We start from the raw sequence: 19,406 nt of genomic DNA, 5'->3' as shown, positions 1-19,406 counted from the left end.
TAGGTTTCAATTTGTGGTACTTCACCTACAGCTGGTGATGTCTCAACATGAGTGAAAAATTCTCAATGAAATATAAAACAAACAATCAATCAACTGACCCTGAAACATCATACTAAACCACATAAACCATGCTGCTGCATTCAAGTCGTCCAGAGCCCGGGAAGCAAAGCTACAACCCTACAAACTTACGCAATTCCAATACATCTTTGCTCCGTTACCTTGAATGATGACATGACCCATCCTCACAAGTCAAGGTTATTGATTCATTACCTCGCACTAACCCTTGACATTAGCCACCATTCAAAACATGGACTCAAGATGGAGCATATAATTGGTTTGCAGCCTGTAGCGTGGAGCCAATCAATGGCTTTTATAATCAGTCAAAAACAAATCTAAACACGCATGGCACGGCGACATGTAGAATTTGTGACCGACGATTGATTTTCGGAAATTAATCTTTTTAAAGAAACAATAAGACAAAGTTTTAGAATATGAGCCGCATGAAAATGGTGAATTTTCCAAGTATGATTGTAGATTGTGTTTCAAAAAATAGAACAAGTTATTTAAAATTAAAATAGATTAATACTACGAAATTTATGGGACAAAAATGTGAATTATTAATTACGTCACATATAAAATCAACCCACCATGTTCATGATGTTGAGAAATGTACCCCACGAAAACCATTGTTTACTTTCTGTTTTTGCTCTTACCAAACTTGCATCATAAAAAAGGAATCTCATTGGATGATTTAATTTTAGCTTATTGCATCATCCTCTGTCCCAAAACCCATGTCTTGAATGGTGGTTAGTGCGAGTTAACCTTGACTTGTGAAGATGGGCATGACCTTGATTCAAAATTATGATATTTCTTAGGTCATGCACAATAACATACCATAATATTTCATGATTGCACTGCAACTTTGACGGCATGACCTTGACTTAACAATCATGACTTTTCTAAGTTGTGGCCAATGACATATGAAGAACTGAAGTCTGATGTCCATCCAAATATAGCCATGACACAGTATCATCATCTCATTATCCTGTGACCTCTTGACCTAGTGACATAACCTTGATTTACAATAATGAAACCCCAGCTGATCATGGGTTACACAAAACCAGTACTTAATTTGTAGTCATTTCATGCAAAGGTAACCAAGTATTAGTGCAAAAATACAATTTCATACAGACATCTAGGGGGAAATAGGGGTTTCAAGTTATTGATATAAACCTTTCAAAGAGACTGACCCCTTATTGATACTAAGCTTTCCAATCTAAAGGTTGATATTTTAGCTTTGATGTGACATTTAGCTACTAGGTTGGAGAAGAGTCAAGCTAGTAAGACCAGCAAGATGAACATCTTCCTGTCATTGTGTATTGCTTTGTGGTCCACAACAGATATCTTTCTACACCTTTGAAAAACTAAAATATTGTTTTTGAAATTCTCCAGACAAAAAGGATGATGTTGATAACTTGTCATGGGTTTTGTCAGTCAATACCCCTTGTAATACCTAATGTATCATGGATGCCCCATGAACAATTTAACTGGTCTGATCATTTTCTTGGGGGAAAATACACTTCTGGTGTGAACACTGTAAAAAGCAGTTTTCATTAATATAAAAAAGAATCTAAATATTCGGAGTTTCCACTTCAGTCTTACACTTCATAAACTTTTGAACAATGCAAATGACTGTGTATTACTTCCCTTCAAATGAGTTTATCACAAGTTCTGTATTCATATGTACAGCACAATGTCTATGTGAAGTTTTATACCCTACATAACATAAGCTAATATTGTTGAAATTCAGCCAACAATAACATCCTAATCTTGTTTGTTTGGGACTTGGAAGTGTGGTTTGTGTATAATACACTGAGGCAGGATTATTTAGGATAAAGACTAGCTTGTTGACTTATTTAAACTATCTGGCTAATCTATGGTGTATCCAGCCAGTCCATACACACAATATAGGCTTTATTTTAATTCTATTTTCTACAAATATTCCTTTGTCCAACAATTTTCAATAATTAAGTATCACATCGAATATGTTTATGCATGTTCTTAGGATGCATTCCTTACTCAAAGTTACCTCCCTCTCCCAAAAATCCCTCCCCCCCCCTCCTCCAATTGCTTTCATCAGGTGTTGTAAATGCAACTCAAAGCTAGAATATTGGTCTTGGGGTGAAATTATCTAATCACTCTCATTTTCTCGTTAAAATCAAGTTAAGATCAATTTGCATATTTGAATTCCGATAACCTCTACACCTCTCCTGAACTACAATATTTGCATTTTATCTACCACATTCATAAACATGAATAAAGTGGTTTAAAGATTAGATAAAATGTCAATCGACTGCATTAAGACATTACTTGGACACCTTAATGACAGAAACTAAAGCCAGAGAGACAAATACCTGAGGGATACCTGTAGTATCAATATCAACTGGTCATAAAGAAAAGAACCGATCAATAGTTGGAAAACAAAGCTCTTGTCACTGGAGACACAAGTCGGCTAATTCATAAATCACATAACAAGGACTTATATTTCTTGTGATCAATATCAATTATGTCCAAACTTGTACTGTAGCTCTACAAACAAAGGACTTCATATCAAGATTAGTGACCCAAAGTTAATTACATAATTTTTGCTAAATATGCTTCCCTATATCTTTTTATTGTAAATCTTTGTTTACTAACTGTGTGTATGCAGTGTGTGCTGAAACTTTCCCATTAACATTTTGCTTGCACTAATAATTATCACGTTTTGTACTTGTTTAGTTTTACAGAGATTTGCCCCAAGCACCTGCACTATTTAGGACAATTTACATTTTACTCTAGCCAGGGTTATAAGAGCTGTGCTTGGTGATATAAGAATGTACTTACATCACTCTGCAAAATGCACTTTATAATCATACTATGAAAATAATTAATTATCAATCTTATGACCTTGCTCAACATAAATCTATGATTAAATCATATTATGTCAGTTCAGTCCTATTTTGTTCTAGATACAAATGCATTGCTGTAGGTATGAACCTTTTTACCTGTAAAACTGGTGGTATTACTTCATATTAATCATATGTACATTATCAATATTCATTAAAAAAAAAAAACCCACCAAAAAACCAGCAAAGCTTTGTGACGTTTTGCAGATAAATATAACAAAAAGTTTTTCGGATAAACCAACGTAGTTTCATAATATATATTCCCTATCACTTAAGGCATGCATGTTTAAGTATTTGTGGAGACAAACACATTTTTATACGACCGATAGCATCTGCCTTGTTTTACAGGTACTTAGACCAAGGGCCTTGCTTGTTAAGTTTGTCAACTAAAACATTTTCTACGCAATTACACACCCATGATGAGTGTGTATCACATTAAACACTTAAAATGCAAACCTAACATGATGCTTGTTAGCTGGCAAAGTCCGGAAATGGATGCAAGCAAAATGTACTTACTACAAGTATTCCCCATTACATGAATATAATTCAACAAAGAATGTGTCCAGTTAACTTTATTGAATCCATCATGCATACAGATTATACAACTACAAAGTGTCAACTTCTAAAATGAAAATGTGCATCCAAAAAAAATTAAAAAATACTGTGGAACATAAACTGTTCAATGTCACGTCAACTTACACAAATGCCCTCCAGTAAGCATGAAAGGGAATAATCAATGCAAGAGGGCCTCAACTTTACTCAACACGATGAAATATTCATTTTTCCTTGTCTGTGACATAAATATAGTAGAGCACCTAATAAAAACTTAATTATCAAATAAATTGTATTTTATTTGTGCATGCAACATATCTGCAAGCAACAAAACAAAAGGCAGCATGGGACCCTTATTCCACACACACACACAAACACGAGGTTCTGGAACACAGTACTAGACTAACATTGTGATTTTAATGGTAAAGTGCCTCCACAAAAATTATTTTTCCTGATGCAAATTTAAGAAATGGATTGTCATGGGAATGACTAAGTTCAGTTCATCACTTCCTAAAATCAATACTGTGAAAACTAAACTAGTGAATAATTAATCGCTCTCTGATCAAATGGGTACACATGCATAAGACTGTCAGAAATGGGATCGGTTTTTGAACATCTAGAAAAACCCAAGAAGATAGAAAGCCAAATTCAAGCAATTTCAAACTGTATCCAATAGCTAAGAATAATCTATTAATATTAATCTTTTTTTCAGAAGGGTTTCAAACTCTGTACGGTTTCCCAGCAGGAAGAATTTAAAGTACTGTTACAATGCAGATCTAGCAACAATCCTACAGGGAAAAGAGAAGTGTTAATGTCAAGTCATGATGGCAACCACATGCATGCTTAAAATATTCCAACTTAAATATTAACTCCATGCAATAAATGAATCAAACAATACTGAGAATAATTTTTTAGTATGCAATCATCAGTATTTCATTCAACTCTACACAAATACTAATGTCTTGCAGTCCAGATTCTGGGAAAATAGATACAAATCCCTGAAACCCCTGTATTCTGAAAGAACAGGGAACTAATATTATTTCTGCATATGAGATAACGGTCATGCTTCATACATGTACCATTGTTATTACATGTACATCATAGCATTCCAGTGGTTTTGCCAAATTTTTTAAAAAAGAATACAGAGGTTTTGATGCATGCTGTTTATGAGATGCAGCTCTTGTGAACATTTTCAAATGTATTTTTTGTCAACTACAATGCATTGCGTTTTCTTACCAAACGTTGTCATTATTGTCAACTTCCTGAAATTCTAAAAGTTGAGATATTTTTTCAGTTATAGATGGTTTACATGCAGCTTTCTTCATTCAATTTAAAGTATAGGAAGAGACATTATTCATATGAAAAAAGAATTTATATACCGTCAATCAGACTTACAGCATGCTACACAGATATTTTTAAAATCAGTGAGCAAAGACATTCACTTTCATAATAATGACAAAAAAGAAAGAAAATATCAGTAATTGTATTTACTGATCAAGCACCTGCTGGGAGAGATATCTTACAAAAGGCTGTTGCATTATTTCAACTTTTTACCAGCAGGACAATTTTGAATTAACATAACATTTTCTTTGTAAATGGGAATTAATATCCCTGTCTGTACAGCTATTTTTGACAAAAATTGTGCTTCCATACGTGTACTATACATTAATTGGTTTTTTTTTTTAAATCAGTGATTATTTCCCTGCATTTTAAGGAAGAAAACGTTCACCTACAACTTTTTTTTAAAATAAGAATTTCGCTCTCTAAACTCATCTGGTGGAAAATAAGTAAATATCAATGTCTTGCTTTACACACGTGCTCTTTTTGTTTACACGAAGGTAACATATGACAGATGGCTCTTTAACTGGGACCTGGAATTTATCGATATTATTCTTACCTCAACGTGGCCTTCATTTTCTTTATTCTCTTCAAATGTACTTCCAGAAATCTGTGTCAGCGACGGACCAACTTTCCCCTGATATTCAGTCTTCAAGTTATTCATGTACAAATTCATATCGAGAATAGGAACCGTGACTTGTGTGGCTACCTCCGCCATGTTGGACTGTCAACGCAAAAATCACGCTTCAGAGGTTTCGAGATGACACTTGATGGCTTGTGAAAATAAGTTTACTCGCTAGGCCTAATCAGAGATTTAAAGTACTACATAAAACTTAGAGTTCATTGTAGACTCAATTCTCTTTTCCGGTCTCTAATATCCGCTGCAACCTTCCTGTTTTCAAATAAACCTCTCGCTAAGTTCACATGAGTCAGCTGCTGAGTCTTCTCTGTGTTTAGAAGCTGACAAGGCGCCCCCTGGTGACGCTGTGGACAAACTGTGCATTATATGAAGTTACAGTTGTCGATTTTTTAAAACATCACACACTCTATTTCACATAACAACTTAATTTTGGATTTAAAAATTCTGTCAAATCAAAAGAATATATTGACTTCACCTGGATTTGTTTGTTGGTGTAAATTTTAACGCGGGAAAAAGTCTCACAAAAATCAGTGCGCAAAGGTCATTAGATGTCTAATTTATTTTATAAAGATGTAGGCAAATGAACAAATGAAATGTATATATATCTTTGTATATTATCCAGGCCTACAACTAATTCTGAAATAACCTATTATATAACCATTTACAACTGAGTGAACTGACTAACTGTTGCATTTTAGTTTGTACAATCCGTTTTTAAAGCATATATAATCAATCTGAGATAACGTCAGAATTTGAATATATAATCAGACAGTAGAAAAATGTTGTATTTCACGCCCGTGAACCATGCAAAAACTAGGTGTCAAGTTTACAATGGGGACTTCATATACAGTTAAAACAGATCTCTGTGTGAAGCGGTCCTTGTCAACCTTTCACAGTTGTAGATACCGGTCGGAGTTTTAAAAAATGCCTGTGCTTTTACATACCCATTACAAATCTAGAGTTTCTGCTGAATGCATGCTTTAGAATAATGCGTCAAATTTAATTTTAGTGTTGGTGTGGCTAGTAATTTTACTTTACATACAGACTTGTACTATACTACCTGTGGGAAGAGCCGCCACAACAACTGGTCCAAGCCCGGAATATTTGCGGGAAGGACGGGAATTATATATTCACATTGTATATTCTATTATTTTAATGTTTGTCCGTGCACGTGTGTGAGTGTGTGTGTGTGTGTGTGGGGGGGGGGGTGCTATTCTGCTGAGCACAAATTTGGTTGGTTGACCATCTCTTAGACATTTGACACCTTTTACTCGGCTTTATGCTAGGGACTCTGCGCCATGCCTACGCTTCCCAAAGGACCCACAATTCACTTAAAACTAAGTGTAGGCAGTGGCGTAGCTTCCATTGAGGCAACCGAGGCAGCTGCCTCGGTAAAAAAAAAAACACCTTTTACGTTGTTAAAATGTCGATAGCTTCCGGGGGCTGCGCCCCCCAGACCCCCTGCCTCGGTAATATTCGAACCCAAGCTACGCCCATGGTAGGCCTAGGCCTATATACCTATTTTAACGATTAGGGACCCCGTTTAACGAAAAGTCCAACGAATAAGATTTATCTCTTGAAAAATGTTCCCAACATTGGGGGGGGGGGGGGGTGCAACGATTAATTGACCATTAAGAATATGTTTGTGGATGCCGCCCGCGGTCTGGATTTGCCCCCCCCCCCCCTCCCTTTCCGCATAAAAAAAAAAATCCCAAACTTTCAGAAAAAATACTATTCTGCAGGTTGCATTAAAATGTGATCGTCAAGCATTTCGATGTGCTTTTCTCATTGGATGTTTACACACACCCACACTTTGGTGTTCAGTTTTGTCAATGACAATATGATTGATTTTTAGGTATCTTAGATCAAGGTAACTCTTGCTGAGTTGAGTGGTCTGAAAAAAGAACAGATTTTAAAAGTCTTTGGAGATATTATCTAGAATATACAGTAAAGCATATATTCACTTAGCACTTGCTTTTTTAACTGATGTAATCTTACGTGTTTTGTGTCTCAATGACACCTCGACAGATGTCTTCTTTTTGTTCAGTTAAAGGGGTGGCACGGAATAGAGAAAATGTTTGTAAGGAGGTATCGAATTTGTATTTATACATGCTTCGTAATTAGAAATATTAATACCGTCATATTGTAGTTTACTGTACTTGTTAGATGACCAGATGATCACGTGTACGTACAAAATCTACAACAGCATTTTGTACATGCCCAAATAATTCGTTTTCTATTCTAAATTCATACATTTAAGCATTTCAACAGTCTATGTGTATACAGGCTTCGCTGTATACTTCATTAACGTGTCAGTGAACGGTTGGGCATGAAGTGGGTAACGTTTGATGTCATGCAATGCAATTTGAAGTAATGTCCTTTTCTGGGAGAATTGGTTGTTTTTAGTTTTTATTTTCCAGACAGTCCAGCAAATATAAAACTGCAGCCCCCCTCCCCCTCTCCTGTTAACACCACGTACCATCCTTTCAAATAAAACACTCGACAAGATTAACAAATGAACAATTATTTTAACAAAAAAAGTTATCATGGTATCTAAATCCCGTCTCTCTCTGTGCGTAACACGGACGTAACTATCCCCCTTGTTCACGGGTTTATCTTCCTAATATTTCCGCTTCCCCGCCAAAGCTAGGGTATAGACACGAAGACATAACAAAATCAATTCATCAGGAAATCAAATACATAAAATAAACAGGCTACGCTAGTGATATCCTCTGATTTCACAATGGTGCGGATAACGAAATATTTAATGTTTGCTTAGAAGAAAAAGTCATTTACATAATGATCTGGATTTTCGTTGCCCAAATAATACCCGTCTAAAACAAACACTGGGGGTTTTAAACAGCCATTTTCAAAATAGAAAAATATATGGCCTGTCAATGTATGCTTAATATGTACTTGTGATAGTCTGTAAAGTGGCCGTAGTTTCTGATATTTCAACTCTACCAATTGCTATTTCTACAACGAGAACACTATAATGAATAGCCAAAACACATATTAAAACTTGGAAGTATGTATTTAATTTTAATGTAAATAGATTTATTTTTATAGCTGGAAATATGCATTTTAAAACACCTGATAAGTGTGTGCGATCGGATACTGTGTGTCAGTGTGTTTGCTGCCTGTAAAGATATGAACAAAGTGTGCAATCCTGCGCGGTTCCACACACACACACACACACACACAGAGAGAGAGAGAGAGAGAGAGAGATTCACTCTTCTCAACCGTCGCCATTTTTCATTTGGATAGTGATCTAAACAGTTCACAGTGAAAACGGAAACGTACAGTGGCTCATTACCACCATTAATTGATTTTCCTGTGTTATAAGGTTTTAATTGCAGGCATATACTCCTGACCCGCACCATCTATACAGTCATTAGATCCGCCAATCTTTTTGACCTAGACATGTAATAGGATTCCGTATCGATCTTATGTGTCCACTGATCATACAATGACAATTAAGGGAAGGAATTATCCGGGAAATCGCACGCTGATGAGAATTTAAAAATTTAGGAGTCGTATTAATCAAGGGGATGAGAAAAATACGGGGTAATGTATTGATTTGAATCTCAGTAATTCGTCTTTATGACATTGGGTCGATATTCCAAGGAAGAATGCACTCATTACACACTGCACAAAAGCAGCAATTTATTAGACCAAACACTGGTGTAAAGCATAATCCAAGACTGTAATAACGTGTTTTATAATTATAACATGTTGATTAGTTAATATTTTACCCAGAATACTCATTGGACCATGTTTTTGTTGATTAGTTTTTAAAAGAATCTCAATCTGATTAAAATGAGCTCCTCGATCCGCTCCTTCATCTTTATGTTGTCGCCACACGTGTTGCGACACTAAAAAAAAAAAAAAAGAAAATCAGATTGAAAAAAATCGCATACCGTTTTCACTACTACAATGACCTGTCCATCACTCTCCCTTTTGAACCAGAGTATAGCTGATTATGGAGTTCAAAGTTTAAAAGTACATGAGGGTATGAATCACAACGCTTCACACCGGCACATGTTTCATGAAGTGCTTTGAATAGTATGCTGCGCGAAACGTTGCAGTTCATACCTTCATGTATTTTCAAAAATTAATTTTTTTAATATTTGCATTCTACTTTAATTTTTGTAGGAATTCCCAGCCATTGAAATAGAAGTACTTGAATTAATACCAAGATTCATACGCACATTGTTCACACCTTACTGCAACAGATTCATGAGGAAGTGGCTATTGCAACAGATTCATGAGGAAGTGGCTATTGCAACACATTCATGAGGAAGTGGCTATTGCAACACATTCATGAGGAAGTGGCGATCATTCAATTTGTAAAGATACCAGATGCAAAAACATTGGAAATGCAAAATAAAACATGGATATAAAATGCAGTATGATACGAGCTGAGACATTCATTGCTTATTATCATAGCTGCATGTTGAGTAGTAAAAGATTTTCCCCACAATAATGAAGTGATGGTCCTGGTTGGTAATACATCTTGGCTGCAGTTGTAATAAAATATATTCAAGGGAACATTGAAAAACGAGAGGAAACTTTATCCAACTAATAAGGCCGATAATAGCATGGGCTACCACACTCGTATAATTATATCAATACACGTCCCCACCCTGTAAATGTCAACTGAAGTTCATATCACCCAGTAATATTTGGAGTAAAATCTCCCCAGGGTTAACCATATCATATTACCTTGATGGTTTTGCCCAAGAAAGATAACTGTTCATTGAAAAACCTAACAAACAAAACCAAAATCACACCAATATTAAACAGGTTTAATTTTTTGGGATTAAGATTCTTTCTTGCGAGTATACAGCATAACATCGAACATTTATAGAACCCTGTTCGAAAATAGTGATTGCAATTACAGGTTTTGATACATCTGATAAAATTCTTGTGAATAACATTTCTAAAAATTTTAAATGAAAAATACATTATCATTGCAAACCCATAGCCAGTTCTATTCATAATGAAATGGCAAATGGCAGACAAAACGTTGCAAAATTGGACACAAAGTCATACACACACACAAAAAAAAATAAATCTCATGACAAAGTAAACTTTTTAAAAAAAGTAACAACTAATTGAGCCCAAGAACCCACTGAAACACATAAATATATCATTTACAGTTGTACTAACATGTATAATGTATTGTACATGTATTTGTACAATATAGTCAAGTCTAACCATGTCCCACTGCATACAGGTACTAGTAACGAGCCCTCAATTTGTTTTCATTTGCCAAAGGATATTCATAATTAAAGTGCAATCAGTTTTAGTATGTACACAGTCAATAAATACCCGAAAGGATGAATGTTGTAAAGGAATAAGGCCAAAAAAAACCATATGTTTGTTTCCTATTACTAAGGCAAAAAAATCTATGCAAGTACAGTAGGTTTTTATCTTATTTTTTAATTGTAATTTTTTAGGGGGTTGATTTACACAGCTTGAAGAAATGGACCTAAACTAAGAACTAAATAGCAAGAGTTGATCACGCACCAAAAAGTAAGATCTGACCCTGCACCACAGGTGTAGTATCCTTGCAGTGGAAAAGCATTCACTTCGTAACCAGGAGGTTGTGAATTTGAGACCATTCATGCCATGCCTGCGTCAACCTAAGACGTAAACATAGGAAGTGATTGCTCCTTCTCCAAACATTTGGCATTTAAAGAAGAGAATCACGGATCTTTTGGATATGACCTTAAAAGCGGAGATCCAGCTTTGTGCTATTGACCATATATATCTAAGAAACCACTCGAGTTGTTATATGATGTAATCACCGAGTTCTTTGAATGTTAATCACAGTAACTGGGCTAGCTCCACGCAACTGGGGCTGTCATTTTGTTTGATTTATAAGGTAATCTGGATTAGAATTAAAACAAATTCCGATTTGGAAATGTTTTTTCCCTTGCAATTTGGTTAGAAAAATCCAGATTGGCAACTTTTGAGTCCAGGTAGATTGGATAACAGGAAACAAACATATACTTCTTTCTGGCCTTAATCTTCATAAAATAAATTATTGATGCAAGAGTTATGTGCGTTATCAGAGGGACATGGTGCCTTAAGTCACTGTATTAGAATAGAAAACTTTTTATTAAAACTAAAAGATAAAAATAACCTTCCACATCTAATTAAATGGACAAGTTACACCCTTACCCTCTCACCAAATCTAATATCAGATTATAACAACACAGATGGAAAGAAATGTATATTAATGATTGTGATATCGAATACATGTTGGAATGCAGAAATACATTTTGATTTCTCTAAGAAAAATACCATAATTTCTCATGACAATAAACATATTTGAGCACTTGAGAAAAAAATCAAGTTTGTGAAAATTCATGGAAGATTTCACATACTTTTGTACAGATTTGCAGGAAATGCAAAGACCTCCATTGTTTTCTTGCTAAATATAAATACTGTACTTTACTATTACCATATATACTCTCAGCTTTATATTCTTTTACAAACCAAAGTATAGATCATTGAAAAAGGTTTCATGTATTTTTGCTATCTACTTCTTTTATAAACAACAGTGTAATTATATATATATTTTCTGCATGGTACACATTTCTGTTTTATTCCTGGTCATACAAAATCAGTGGAATCTAATGTTAAATAGAATTGCAAAACACAGAGTTCATGAATCACTGGAAAACTCACAAGTCAAAAAGGGCCCCGAAATAAATCTGAAAAAGGAAAGGGGCCTTCCTCTGCCTAATCCAAGAATTATGAAAATAATTCGAAGGAAACTTAAGTTATCTTGTGCCATAGAAAGTGTTGCTGGATGAACAGACAGACAGATTTACTACAGGAATCCAAGCATTACCTTTAAATTCTATGAAAATCTTCTCAAGTAATCTCAAATTATTGCATGCCATAGAAAGTGCTATTTTCTTATTAATATAATTTTTTTTAAAAAGTCCCATAACTCTGTAAAGACAATGCTGATAAAATCTAGAGGTCTTCCTCTGCCTAATCCAAGTATTATGTATCACATTTATGAAAATTTTCCCAAGGAAATTTAAGTTATTCCGTGCCATAGAAAGTATGTGCTGACGGATGGACAGACAGACGCTGTGATTACTATTGGGCACACGCCTAACAATTGTACTAAATTTACGAATCGTTGAAATAACTACATTTACTACCACTACTATCTAATATATATAGCAAGTCTAAACTGACTCTTTCTTCTTTACTATCACAGATAGTATTTCCTATGGAGTTTGTAAGAAAAGTTCTGATTGGTTAACAGCTGAATGATCCTGCTGAAGCCAGAAGTAAAATAAAGTGATGTCACAATGCAATGTGAATCTCCATGTCAGGAAAAAACCCATTTAATAATGACTTTTATTTCTTGATAACATAGTATCCACTTGCCAGAAAATTTTGTGAGATCTGCTCCCTTCTCTTACTCATTACTCTATTCTCTCATTCACCAACACAAGCCACTCACTGAATTAGAAATATAGGCTAATGACTATATATAAAATCAATAGTCTTATCAGGTTTCATGTTGGCAATTTTCTAATAGTCACAGATAAGAGATGTAAGTACTGTGATCAACTGCAGAATTGTATCTTTGATTAATACCTTAGTAAATGAAAGACTGAATTTCAGGTAAAATCAAGTGATTTGTTAAAAATAAATCTCGACACACCACATCCATCTCGACATACATTAAAGTCAACACAAGATTTGAAAATTCCATAAATAAATAATGTACTATTTCACAAAACATTACATTCTATATTTAAAAAGTAATTCATTGTATGTAAATATAGAAAATATACCTATTGGGTTTTTAATACATATGTACTCATGTTGACATCTAACACTTGACCTATCTACCCATATAGAATTACTAGAACATCCTTCATTCAAACTCAAATTTCATTTCCTTATTGGATTTAAAATAAAAAAACAAACTGATTTAGGTCAGGGAAGTAAAAGCTAAAATAACACAGTAATTTAAAAAAAAAAGCTTACTAAAGAATTCACTTCACTTTTATGAATTAAATTCAATCCTTTCAAAGGTTTGATAAATGTACATACATTGTGCTCATTCTAACCAAAATTCTCAAGGCCATGCATACCCCAAATTATATAATTATGTACTATAAGAGAGTATAAAACTCTACAGAAAGCGCTTACACAACATGCTTTTGAGGCAGAGCTGTGTGATAATTGTATTAAGGTGTTTTGCTACTGGTACTCTGTGCTGGTAACCAAATGAGTCTGTCTGATTGTGACATCATACTTGGTTTCATTTCATACTGACTCCATAACCTATGCGAGTCCCTTTGAAGGAGAATTCCATCCAGCAAGCACCTATTCATCTCTCCAGAGTTGATTCATCGAGAATAGCCAGAAATGTGTTGGCCGCCTCGCGTACTCGGTCCTCATCGTGGCATGAAAGTTGTCTGGCTATATCAACAATACCAGATGTCATAATCTCCTCTTTCAATGACTCTGAAATACACAATTGTTGAAAGTGCAATTCTAAAAACCTGAATAATCTATAAGCAACTACTATTACTATTTAATAGAATAATAATATTCCCTCAAGACACACGATCACACACATTCACATTTAGACGAAATAGCTCATTAATAATAATGGAATTTCGACTGAATGGAACTAAACTATAGCATATTGATTTTCCTCAATCCCAACAAGAAACAAAAAATTTGAGTGAGTTATATATATAAATCATGTTATGTAAAGGGGTTTATTAAAGTGTAAACTGTCCCAATTTACTTTATACTATATAAAATGAGTAGAAATTACTTTCATTCCCTATAATTTAATGTAGTAAAATCACATTTGATGTCATTTGATATATGATGCTGCAGAAAATATGAAATTTATGACACAATAATATTGCCATAGCAACAAAATGAAAACAGGAGCCAAACATATTGTGATGTACTTCCTAGGATGTGATGATAGAAAGGACTTAATGGCAACTTAGTTAATACGATTTAAAGAAAGCTGATAAAGTTAAAAGAATCAATTAAATTCTGTTTTAAAGTGAAACTAAGTTGTCGTAGATTAAAAAAAACAACAAAAAAACTACCAATAAACAAACACCCCTCCCCCTCAAAATAACAACAAAAAACCACAGTGTAGAGAACTGAAAAAATCCAGATGGTAAAAATAAGTTATTCTTGATGTTTTGAAAGCATAAAAAATATTTATCAAAAGCATAGCAACAAAAGGGGACATGAGCAGTGTTCGAAATTGTCATTAGATACGACATTGTCATTGGATACCACATTGGATACAACATTGTCATTGGATACGACATTGTCAATGGATACGATATTGTCATTGGATACAACATTGGATACGACATTGTCATTGGATACAACATTGGATACGACATTGGACATAAGTGTATTCAGTTAGATCCTTCTGGTTTGTTCTAGACTGATTGAAAACTTACGTGTGGATATTACGAGTTTATATTGTCAATTATTTAAAATTTCATGAAAAAATCTCTGGTACCTGAGTACCAAAATACCTCAAAGAGAAAATGAAGATTTTGTTTTGTTGTTACAAAGAGCTTTGAGAATAAAAACTTGATAAAATTCAGTAAGTGCCATTAATGTGAATGTTACTTTCCAGGTCAACAGTGCTTTGGAAGGACTCTAGGTGCAATAATGTTGCCCTCTCCAATTATCAACATCCTAACATTTTTTTAGGAAGGGCTACAATTCCAAAAGGTCTATGGTGCAGATGCAGGTTAGATTCATAACTGCAGCTTTTATGACTACAGTAAATCCTTGAATTGCTAACTTTCATGTTAGTTTTGTTTGTGTAAGGCTTAAAGCTTCCCAAAAATTGAACAAAGATTCCATATTTCATTTATTTTTCTCGGAATTGTCAACTTTGAAAACTTGAATATCACCACCATGTTTACTGACCCTTTGAGAACCCATCAGAGATTGGGTCAGCTCTAAAGGCTAAATTTGATTGATTGTACATTGTTTTATGCAGACATGGCAATACTTCATTAAAAAAGACAGTCATGAAAACAACATTTTGGCTGAAGTTCATGATTTAGCAAATATATGGGTTGATTTTGTAAATATTAATTTATCAATGGTATATTGTACGATATCTTGATAAATCTAATTTATCAATGTAAAACAACTAAGACAGTCATAATTCGGGAGAATCCCAAAATAAGAGGCTCATAGGCCATATAGCTCATCTGAGTCACTTTGGCCCTGCCATTGTTCAGCTGTTGTGATTTCTAAAAGATTTTTTTATCAATCTTTATTCCCATTAAAAATTTTGACCCCATATTGTGGCCCCAACCTAGCCCCAAAGATCATAACATAACCAAAAATGAATTCACACAGCACAGAGATGCCTCAACACCAATATGACTAACATGATCTTGCTGTTCTGGATAAGACCAAGGTCACAGATTATGGTATGATATGAAGACCTTGTCCTAAGAAATTTACATACAGAATACGAAAGCTCCATCTTAAATAGTTCAGGAGATATTACATTGGTAAGATTTTCATTAAAAGTAAGTGAACTGCAGGGTCAAGGTCACAAAGTTAAACATTGAAGTATATTAAGGTCTTGCCATAAATAATCTATATACAAAATATAAAAGTTTTACCTTAAATAGTTCAGGAGACATTGATTAGATCATGTTTTGAAAAAAGTAAGTCAAGGTCACAAGATCAAATATGATTGTATAACAAGGTCTTGTCATAAAAAAACTATACCATGATATATACAAAATATAAAAGCCCCACCTACAATAGCTCTGAAAATATTTAATAGGTAACATTTTCTTAAAAGTAGGTCAAATTTCAAGGTCAAAGGTAATGGCATGAAATAATAGGTCTTGCCATAAGAAATCTATACACTAAATATGAAAGTTTTACCTTGAATACTTCATGAGATATTGAATAGGTCAGATATTTAAAAAGTATGTCCAACTGTAAGGTCACAAGGTCAAACTTCACAAAATACTGTGGTCTTGCCATAAAGAACTTATATACAAAATATGAAAGCCCTACCTGAAACAATTCAGGAGAAATTGAATAGGTCGGCGTTTTTTAAAAGTTGGCCAAAAGACCGAACACCATTGTGTACAAGGTCTTGTCATAAATAATCTATATACAAAATATGAAAGCTCCACCTAAAATAGTTCCAGATATATCTAATGGGTTATGTTTTCTTAAAAGTAGGCCAAACTCCCAAGTTCAAGGTCAAAGATCATGATATCAAATGAAAGGTCTTGCCATAAGAAATATATAAACAACATATGAAAGATCTGCCTTAAATAGTTCAGGATATATTGTATAGGTCCGATTTTTATTGAAAGTAGGTCAAACTTCCAGGTCAAGGTCATATGACCATATACCACTGCATCACAAGAAAGGTATTTCCATAAAGAATGTATATACAAAATATGAAAGTCCTTTCTTAAATGGTTCAGATATATTTTCAAAGATTTTTCCTATATATCAGCATATAACACTTTGATTCAATATTGTGGCCCCAACCTATCCCTGGGAACCCTACCCCTGGGAACCATGAATTGCACAAACTTGGATCTACTCTATGTCTGGAAGCTTTCATGTAAATTTGAACTTTTCTGGCCCTGTGGTTTTTTGAAAAGATTTTAAAATATTTTCCCTATGTACTCACATGTAAAACTTTGATCCCCTATTGTGGCCTCACCCAACCCCTGAACAAACTTGAATCTGCACTATGTCAGGAAGCTTTCATGTAAATTTGAACTTTTCTGGCCCTATGGTTCTTGAGAAGATTTTAAAAGATTCCAGTGTCGAGAAATATTGTTTTATATTTCAAACAACATTTTGAGACTGAGGAGGTTATCCTGCATCATCCATGAAAACAAGAACTTTATTTCTATTCTACAATATAAATATACAGCCGATTGTTTATCTTTACAGCTACAAGTTAGGTTTCTTTGAGACATCATGGCAGTTTCCGAAACGGACTAAGCCTACAAGTTTTTTTGCTGATGAAAATGGTGAGATGATGGTGGAGGTATAACAGATCTATTTTGAAAAATATTTCAAGTATTTAGTTTGATGTTGACAGATTATATCAACTGCTTTGAATACACAGTCCATGAAAGCTGCACATACATGGAAGAGGGTTAACTTGTCTGTGCATCTCCATGTTTGTTTACATGTGTATCGATCTCAGATTTATATTGAATGAAATATTCTTCAGTCATTCATAAATTTGTTTATCAATATATTGATTAATTTTTGTGATTATGAAATTGAATTATTAGTTATCTACTTTATTGTTGTATTAGCAAAACATGAAGTACAAGTGAGATGTGTATCACTTCTCATAATCAGTTACTACGTATGGAAGTATATAGCAGAATAATGACCGTGGCAAGAACAGTGGTAGAACTGTTTATTAGTATTGTTAAAGGGACTGGTTCACGATTTTTGAAGAAATTATTTTTCATTTTTATGTTAATCATTAAAAATATAAATCATTTAATGTTGACAGCAAAAATTTTGACCTTCGGAATTCAAGAATAAAAGTAATATTTAGCCTTAAATTTGTGTTATGTAAACAAAGACTCGAGTCTTTTAATGTATACAAACAAACTAGTAAAATATTAATTTTGTAATACACTGTATAAAGCATCTTAATTTTGCATAGTCACAAATTTTAACATTTAGATGACACATTTCACCCAAAGAATGCTTGAAATGTGAAAGATATAATAAACTTAGATCAACATCCATTTCTCTTGAAAATTTTGTAAACAATAACATACCGCAATCTTTGTTTACAAAACAAATAATAAACTCTCTGAAATAAGCTTCTGGTATAATGTATAACCTTAATTTTTATGTGAAATCTTTTAAACACATTAGACAGTAGATTTTAATCATTAGAAGTGAAAAACAAAATTTTGGGGAAAATCGTGAATCAGTCCCTTTAAGGCTCACATGCTTTAAAGATTGTAAACATTAGAGAGTCTAAAACAAGAATATCAGTAAAACTGAAGGATGCTCCCCAAACTGCATTTAACCAATGAAATACTTCATATGACGAATGACTCACACACTGATCAATAACTTGAAAAATTCTTAAAAGGAAGGTTTTTTTTTCAAATACTGTAAACCAACTTTTATTTGTGACAACTTTATTTCATGACTTAGTAGTGATAAACTGGTTTACGGTGACTAATTTTCTCGACCAAGATACCGGTAATCTTAAACGTACAAGAAACACCAAAGGTCTAGTTCGCGGCGAGAAATATTTGCGATGAAGAGGTTCTCACAAAAATTTCTCACACATGAATAAAAGTTGGTTTACAGTATAAGGTATGTTTTGAGTGACCTTGACCTTTCCAAAATTATTTGGTCCAAAAGTCCCTGTCCCAAGGAATGTTTGTAATAAATTATGATCAATTTCTGATGAAAAGTTTGAAGATATGAGCTTGGATAGATGGACAGACACAACAGCAACTACCGAGGTATATGCTCCCTCAAAAAAATTTCAGGGAGCATAAAAATTGTAAAGAATATATTTCACAAAAGGATTGAATATTGCATTTGCCTTGGCTCCATAAGTAAAAAAAATTAAAGCATCATTTAGATGACAGTAAAAAATGTATCATTATTATGATTCCACCCTGTCACCATCATTTGATCTGTTTATAAAACTTTCAATAGTGGGTCTTTTTTAAGAAGGCTCAAAGGTAAATTTATGGATTTTTTTTATATTCCTAAACGGATTTACTTAATTGCTTTTGACTTTTTGTCATAAAGCGATCCCTATTGTAGCCAAAGCAGGATTGCCTAAATTTTGTTTAAGAAAATATCAAAGGGTTGATTTGATTCTTCTAGATCAAGAG

General features: G+C 33.8%; 2 protein-coding genes and 1 long non-coding RNA gene across 15 annotated transcripts in view; 1 reads left to right on the top strand and 2 right to left on the bottom strand.

Moving 5' to 3' along the window:
- Nucleotides 1-5,950, bottom strand: part of LOC125672308 (RNA binding protein fox-1 homolog 2-like) — a 31,343-nt gene extending 25,393 nt beyond the window's left edge. For all 12 annotated transcript variants that reach the window (XM_048908525.2, XM_048908526.2, XM_056163345.1 and 9 more), the window contains exon 1: nucleotides 5,395-5,950. In XM_048908525.2, coding sequence (XP_048764482.1) covers nucleotides 5,395-5,553 — 159 coding nt within the window. In that variant the 5' untranslated portion in view covers nucleotides 5,554-5,950. The remainder of the gene's footprint in view (nucleotides 1-5,394) is intronic.
- A 734-nt stretch (nucleotides 5,951-6,684) lies between these two features.
- LOC125671812 (uncharacterized) lies at nucleotides 6,685-15,111 on the top strand. The gene is made up of 2 exons (XR_008802540.1): nucleotides 6,685-9,042; nucleotides 9,631-15,111. It is a non-coding gene; the product is annotated as an uncharacterized LOC125671812 (long non-coding RNA).
- The window catches only part of LOC125671810 (rap1 GTPase-GDP dissociation stimulator 1-like), a 69,794-nt gene continuing 60,657 nt past the window's right edge, over nucleotides 10,270-19,406 (bottom strand). For both annotated transcript variants that reach the window (XM_048907750.2, XM_048907751.2), the window contains one exon: nucleotides 10,270-13,986. In XM_048907750.2, the coding sequence (XP_048763707.1) occupies nucleotides 13,850-13,986 (137 nt within the window). In that variant the 3' untranslated portion in view covers nucleotides 10,270-13,849. The remainder of the gene's footprint in view (nucleotides 13,987-19,406) is intronic.

This window comes from Ostrea edulis, chromosome 4 (assembly GCF_947568905.1).
Source record: "Ostrea edulis chromosome 4, xbOstEdul1.1, whole genome shotgun sequence".
NCBI lineage: Eukaryota > Metazoa > Mollusca > Bivalvia > Ostreida > Ostreidae > Ostrea > Ostrea edulis.
This window is presented reverse-complemented; position numbering and strand designations above follow the sequence as displayed.